The sequence below is a fragment of the Gavialis gangeticus genome, unplaced genomic scaffold (assembly GCF_001723915.1).
Source record: "Gavialis gangeticus isolate Ggan-Ray unplaced genomic scaffold, GavGan_comp1, whole genome shotgun sequence".
NCBI lineage: Eukaryota > Metazoa > Chordata > Crocodylia > Gavialidae > Gavialis > Gavialis gangeticus.
This window is the reverse complement of record NW_017729032.1, coordinates 152168384-152176226: the sequence shown is the minus strand read 5'-3', so window position 1 is coordinate 152176226 and position 7843 is coordinate 152168384. Positions and strand designations below refer to the sequence as shown.

At 41.9% G+C, this 7843-nt stretch overlaps 1 protein-coding gene across 1 annotated transcript in view; it reads right to left on the bottom strand.

Annotated features, from left to right (window-relative positions):
- Positions 1 to 7843, bottom strand: part of AFF3 (AF4/FMR2 family member 3) — a 691724-nt gene that overhangs the window by 140634 nt on the left and 543247 nt on the right. The window contains exon 9 of the mRNA XM_019523849.1: positions 3739 to 3779. Coding sequence (XP_019379394.1) covers positions 3739 to 3779 — 41 coding nt within the window. The remainder of the gene's footprint in view (positions 1 to 3738; positions 3780 to 7843) is intronic.

Below are 7843 nucleotides of genomic sequence, written 5' to 3'. Positions count from 1 at the left end.
CCCCAACTACCCCTGGTGTCATACAAACCCACCCAAAGGTGAGGGCTAGGGGTAAGGCACCCCTACCCACCTTTCACAAGGGTGATCACTAGCCTGGTATTTCCTGGGGGCTTCCACACCACTGAGAGCCCCACCAAGCCACCCACACCCTCCATTTCAAGAAAAAAAATGGTCATTCACCACTTCAATGTAAGCTGAAACTAATTTTGTTATATGAAGTAACTGCTGTACAATCTCCCTCACAAGGGGGGATTTTCACTCTGAAAAGAACTAATGAGTAATCTGGGTACCACATCTGTGCATAATTGTGAACATCTGCAATTTACAGCTGGACATTCTTCAGTGTTAAGCTACCCACAAAACAAATGCTTCTGGCTGGCAGTATGGACTGCAAAAGCTTACGAAAAACTGTTTTTTTTTATACTTTAGTAACTTTGGTCCCAGATCAGGTCCCACTACAGTCAACAGCAGAACACCAGCTGAGTTAGTGGGAGCAGGTCTCAGCGCTGGCTTAGCCAGACTCCATGCTCTCTAGTAAGAACAGAATGCTCTAGATATTCCAGATATAGAAGGTTTCCCTGACACACAAAGTATTTATACAGTGTGTGTGAGAATTATATACTTAAGTTACATGTACAAGTACAAAATTAATTTCAATTTCTCTTCTCTTCTCTATGAAGTAAGACCTTGCACGCAGATCTTACCTCACAGATTATTCAGTATCTGCATAAAACCACAATGCACTGTATAAGCACTTGGGAATTTTCAATTTATCTGAATAAACTAGGAGAGAGAATGAAAAGGTTAAAGGGAGCATCACTTTCCCCGGACAGAAAATCCAAATGTTCAGCACACGTGGAAAGAAACTTACCTTCCGGAGGAACACACTACAGTTATTTCAGTCATGCTTCTGGGTCACTAATCTTTGTGTTTGCACATAAATCTCCTAAACGATATTGTGGCACTCTACACACAAGATTTAGAGCAATCCATTTAAGGCATCTATGGGTTTAAATTTTTAAATAATGTGGTGTTTTGGGTCCTCCATGTATTTTGTTAAATTATTTCAAAATAAAAATGCAAAGAACTGAACTGAAATTTAAGAAATCTTGGGGAATATTTTTCACACAAATGAGACAACTTTGTGAGATTTCTACTTAGAACTGCAGCCTCTTTGGGGAAAGAATTGCCTCTTTGTTCAGTGCTTGGCCACTTTGGGGGTCTGTGGGTCTGAGTCTGGGACTGGGGCTACTTGAGCACTGCTGCAACTTGAATAAAAAGTAATAGGAATAATATCATACTCATCCAGTGATTGCTTTATACATTTATCCTAAAGATTAAGACAGACACTAATATTAGAGTGAAAACTATTGGCCCCTTACCCTCTTTATTCCCTAGTATAGCCAGGAGCACTAAAGACAAAGAAGAAACTACAAAGTTGCACTCACTGAATTTCTGGCCCATCATCCTGTGTTTTAGCATCTGTGGAGCCTCCAGTTCTCAGCTGAAGACTGGGGGCATGCACAGCTATTTGCCTGGTATAAATTCATGTTGCTTACTTTAAGTTGTGTGAACATAGACTGGGAGCAGTGTGTGCAGCTGTTTGCCAGTACTGGGAGCTGTGCAGGATACCCGGTGTCTTGGGATGAGATTGGGAGGGGCTGGCAGGTTTTCTGGCGAAGGGGGCTTGGTAGGTTTCCTGGTGGGGTTGTGTCAAGGGGTGGGGGAGGTCAGGGAGCTAAAAATAGCCTGATCAGGGTTGGGAGGTAGAAAGAGCATAACCCTGGGACTGGGGCAACTGGAAGGGCTTTCTCAGACCTAGGGCTGCACTCTAAATACTTACAGGCATTCAATAGAATGGGCTAACTCATCCCAATTTAAGTTCATTTACCATATTCAGTGAAATAACTTAGGTTGGGCCCACCAATTTTTGCCCAATTTGGCTCCTCTGAATGCCTGTACAGATGGGCATTTAGCTTGACCTAGCCCTAGTCAGGTTGATCTAAATGTAATGGCTGCACATACCCTACAAAGCGTGTACACTATCAAGGTTTTGGTTTCTTCCTTGTTCTGTACAATGGAAGCCACAGTATCAGTGCTCAGTCATCATTAATAAACCTGAGTTAATTCATAGGAAATTCTGTGAATTTTGGGCCAGCTGAATTGAGGAGGGAAGCTTGGTGTTCACTCTCTCATTGCAGCATGGTAGGTTAGGAGCCATTTTTCCAGTACTACTATGTACTTTGAGACTGCTTGTATTCCACTTTCCCTCTAATAGCAGTGGGAGTGCAATGCAGGGTTACATATTCAGCATTAGCTGCCATGGGTAATTCACCAGGAATTTTCACAGTTTAGCAGGAGATGATGTTGAGTAAAAGCTTCTTCTGGCACTTCCTACTCCTGCATGGTCACACCTCCACAGTCCCAAAGGGCATACATATATTTAGGGACATGAGTATAACATGGGTTAAGCTCTTTTTTGCTTGTTTTTGGGCCAGTTTTGGTGAATATGCGTGTACCTTTCATCTCCTCCATACCCAAAAGGAGAGGAGATGACTTAGCTCCCATCTTGCAGGTTATACTCAGCTTGTTAAGGTGAAGTTTTCTACTTCTTTTTCTTTTTCAAAGCTGAACAAAACAGTGTTTGTAAACTGGAGGGATAATTTTGGTGGTCTCAGTCTCAGACCATAGAGAAATGTTATTCATCCATGCACAACATATAATTCAGCCTAAGTGACAGGCTCTGCTCTGGAGAACTCCTGGACTGAGCTGGCTTACAGAGTCAATTATTCCCAGGGAGGCGGGGGGAGGGTGGGCTAGACAGAGTAGAGGTGGCTGCCAACAAGGCATGGGGAAATTTACTTTGTGTCAGCCTGCATGACACAGTACCTCATTTGTGGATAAATGTAAATCTGCTAGTTCTTTTTCACAGGCAGTAAAATGTACAATCTTCCCCTATTCCCAAAACAGGAAAAAAAATCAAGACTGTCTTTGGGAGCTACCTTATATTTCAATCAATTCTCTTTCATAAAAGTCATTTAAGGTAAATATCTATAATGACCTACAGCCCAACTATAATATTTACTATGGCCCAAATGTTGAATTCCTTACTGCAAGATTCCCACTGAAGTCAATGTGAGTTATGCCTGAGAAAGAACTGACTAAAAATTGAGTAAGGATTTCAGGATTTGTCCCTTTGTTTATCAGTCTAAAGTGGCACTGCTGTCCAAAAAAGTTAAAATAAATAAAACTCCTCCCACACTCAAAACCTTCAAAGCTAAAAGGTGAAAAAACATTATATTTGTCCATAAAGCATCTAGAGAATCCCATTTTATCAAAAGAAGGGCAATTCCCAATGAAAGAATTTGGAAAAAGGCAGAAGAGGACATCTCAAAATAAATGAGGCACTTATTGCTGAAAAATGAGCATAGATATATCTCAGCAAATGCTAAAGCTCAGAATTTACTGCATTTTTCATGCCTTCTCCAGTAAGTTTCTTATCTCACATTTGGTATCACAACAAGGGATTCTGCATACTCTGTATGAAATACAACAAGCCTGTGATTTTTGCAGTAATAAACTCCATACATGCATGACAAATCCAAGCATGCAAAATGTTTAACATCCCAGTTCACAGATACTTTGGGGACAAAATCCGATTATGAGTTATATGCCACAATAAATAGGGCTCAACGTTTCATAAAGCAATTTATAGTTCATAAAAATGACAAAATGTACCTGTCAGATAGAACGCGGAGAGTAGATCTCTGTGCTGCCTGCTGGAAGAAAGGGCAGAGATGTTTATTTTATATTCTGACTCTAAAATTACGAGCACAATCAACACTTAAAAAAATGTGTAACACACATTTTTGTCAAGTGTCCAAATTCTAAAGTCCTAGCAAAGTAGCAGAAAGTCTATAGTAAAATGGACATTTCAGACTAGCAAATGTAAGACTACTTCGTTAAGTATGCCATAAACCAGCAGATTGTCAAAGCAGTGCACAGTATTTGAGGTCTGAATTACTCTATTTAGATGATTTTCTGCAGGTTTCTGAAAAGCCAGCGAGGTTTGATTCTCTTCCTCCCCCCTGCCACTCCCACCCACACTCCTTTACCATTAGTCTCCTCCCATTCTTCCACAGAAACAAACATCACATATTTGGTTCCTTTTGAGATGGGAGCCTGTAGCTGTAATGATAAATTTAGTGAAGACTGCCAGACCTGCTGCAGGCTTCTCATGAGCCACGTTCATCTGCTGGCAACTTTTGACTACACTGTACAGGACTGACCCGTGCTGTTTACTTCTCAGTTCTTGTACAGTACAACTCTTAGGATGGGGTATAAAACATGGTCCTTGTTATTGTGTTTACTGGCAGTTCTAGGAATAGAAATCATAGTCTCTCAAGTTTTAGTAGGGCTCTCAAGCCTATCTCTGAGTTGGACTGCCACTTTATTATTATTATTATTATTATGATGATGATGATGATGCTTTCCCCTCCTTGAATCATTTCAAGTGGTGTGATTCATGACTTGGGTGCATTAACCAACTGCTAGCTCTATAGTGTCCTCATAATCCACTTTAAGGCCTTGACTATAATATCATTGTATATGTTCAGGTTGTGACCTCTCCATTAGGCACAAAAGGAGCATGTGGTTAAGCCATGGTTGGAGTCAAGGGCAAGAGAAGTTGGAATTTTGCCTTTGCAATTGCTAGATGAATGTGTTTTGAAGTACTTTGCAGATTGATCTGTGGCTTCTGAGGCTGCCTGGGGGTAGAATACTACAGAGCAGCATGTGCAATATTAGGTGGGAGGGAAGTAACCTTTTGAGGTCATCAACAACTTCTACAGCCTATCAAAAAAAAATGACTAGGCAGGCTGGAAAGGGAAATCCAATGTTTTCCCTGGTCACGGAACAGTGGTTGCAACAGGTAGCCTTGATATGCAGTGTGTAAAAAGTGACATAAATGGAGTGAATCCTTACAGCTCTGGCAGGCAGACACAGATCTGGTTTTCCCTTAGGAAGTAGGAGGTTCTGGTCTGGCTTTATAAACTCAGTTTGTGCTCAAGAGGATCAACAACCTGGAATGGGTTGTTGTAATAAATAAATATAAAGGTAAAGGGGAAGTCCAGCTATTTACACTTCTTCAATATACAAAACCAACTGTTATGTTATCATTTACTTGAAAGCCATTTCCCTGTTTCTACTTCGTTAAAGAGTATGAAAAATCTTGAATCTCTGGAAATGACTCGCTGACCCTGATTATCATCAATCTGGTACCATGGGGTATTGTTTGGATGGGTGAAAAGAGAATGAAGGAAGGTTGAAGATTTTCCTCCCATGGAAACTAGGGTTTACCACAGGAACACAGAAATGATTTACAGTATGAACAAAGAGAGGAATTATCCTGAGACTGTCATTATAAATAATAAAGAATGGGTATCTGCTTGCGATTCTCAGCCAGTTCATTCACCCATCTAGCAGAAACATCTTCCTATATGTTTGTACAACTCTAGAGTAATGGGCTCTCAGTCCTGACTGCATGTAACTTAACAGAGGTTTACTGGGTTCTACCAGCATAGGAATCATAATGTATCATTAAGGAAAGAACTAGGAGTCAGATTGCTAAAGGTTGAAAAAGAAACTTATGAAGCATTATATTCAGCTGCCATTCAAGCACAACAGTTCTCATAACAGCTAAGATGCTATTTTACTACCCCTTAAAACAGCAGTTTTAATCATTTCTAGATTCAAAGCACCCCTTGTTAGACTAAAAATACCTCTTGGAAAATGCCAGCTCTTGGCCTTCAGTCATTTCTTGATTATGGAAAAATAATCAAGCAATTCTTCTGTTGCAAAGAACTCAGGAAGACCACAACAGGTCAAATGTTTTTGGCACTATGGATTCCTATTTTAAATCTCTGGGTTTATCTTATGAAGTACATGTAAGTGTTTGCTAATACTGCATTCTAGCATTGAGTGCTAATATTGCACTGCACTCTGCGGCATCTTTAAAAGAATCTTGCAGCACCCCAAGTACCATGGCACCCTGGTTGAGAATTAGCCCTAAAACTTGGTACTAGTTAAGTGACAACTTATGAGGAAATATTCTCGGGGCCCTACTGTTTGCCCTTTTACACTATTTAAGGGTTGCCCCTAAAGAACTCATCTACTGACTCTCCAGCATCTGTTTGGTGGTGGGAGATCTGAGATACAGTAGTACAAACTAGCTATGCATGCTTTAGGATTTTTGCATTGTGATAGACAGATACTTTGGTCAAAAGGCTTTACTAGGAAACCTTTGCTTATCTAGGCATTGAAATGGAGTCTTTCCTGGAGCACCATGCATCACGTGGCCTGCTGTCAGTAGCTTTGGAAGCCAATAGAGCTCCATGTATTACATCTTAATTTCCATGACCAGCATGGTATTCTCTGTCTTCTTCAAGACACAAGGATACTGTGAGAAGGAGGGGAAGATTTACATTACTGGGTCTCCCTGGCTAAATGAACATGCCTGTGGCACAGGCTTGAAGTTCTGTGTACAAGGAACACAATCTGGTATTTTCCCTGGTTTGCCGATGAAGATGCTCCGACACTATGGGGCTGCTTCTCCACACTGTCTGAAAGCTATTTGGGGTCTAGGCCCCTTTTCTGAGATGCAGCCCTGGACATTTCAGTCAATCCACTCTGAGAGAACCACTAAGATGGTTTGCTTTGATAGAGAAGCAGCCTCTCTTTATTCCAGTGTATTCAAATTCTTTTTTATAGGCTGTAAAGGCCAGGAGGACTGCTATGATCATTTAATCTAATTCCTTGTAAACAAAGACCATTGATTTTGTTCCAGAAGCTGGATGGAAATGCATTTTTCAGAAAGATCTTGTCTTCTTTTAAAAGCTCCATGTGCTGCTAAGAAAAGGGAGAAGAACAATCTTCTTTTCCTTCCAGCTTTGACAAAAGTTGAGCTCAGCAGGGAGATGACTTAATGAAGATTGGATGACCAATGTGTCTCTATAGTTTATCCATACCTGTTTCATAGAATCATAGAATCATAGAAATAGGGTTGGAAGGGACCTTGTAGATCTTCAAGCTCGACCCCCTGCCTGGGCAGGAGAAAAACTAGGCTCAAATGACTCCAGCCAGGTAGGCATCAAACCTCTTCTTAAAGACCCACCAGGGTAGGAGCCAGCACCACTTCCCTTGGAAGTTGGTTCCAGATCCTAGCCGCCCTAACTGTGAAGTAGGTCTTATGGATGTCTAATCTAAATCTACTGTCCAACAACTTGTGGCCGTTATTCCTTGTTATGCCAGGAGGTGCTAGGGGAAACAAGGTCTCCCCCAAACCCTTCTGGTTCCTGCTAGTGAGTTGATAGATGGTCACCAGGTCCCCCCTCAGCCTTCTCTTGTGAAGGCTGAATAGGTTCAGGTCCCACAGTCTCTCATTGTAGGGTCTGCCCTGTTGTCCCTGGATCATGCGTGTCACCCTCCTCTGGACCCTCTCAGTGTTGTCCATGTCCCTCCTGAAATGGGGTGCACAGAACTGGACGCAGTACTCCAGCTGTGGCCTGACCAGTGTCGCGTAGAGGGGGAGGATCACCTACTTGGCCCTGCTTGAGATGCACTTGTGGATGCACGACAAGGTCCGGTTAGCCCTGCCAGCCGTAACCTCTCATTGTCGGCCCATGTTCATCTTGGAGTCAATAATGACTCCAAGATCCCTTTCTGCCTCCGTGCTCTCAAGAAGGGAGTTTCCCAACTTATAAGTGTGCTGCTGGTTATTACTGCCGGAGTGCAGCACCCTGCACTTGTCAGTATTGAAATGCATCCTGTTTTTGTTAGCCCACCC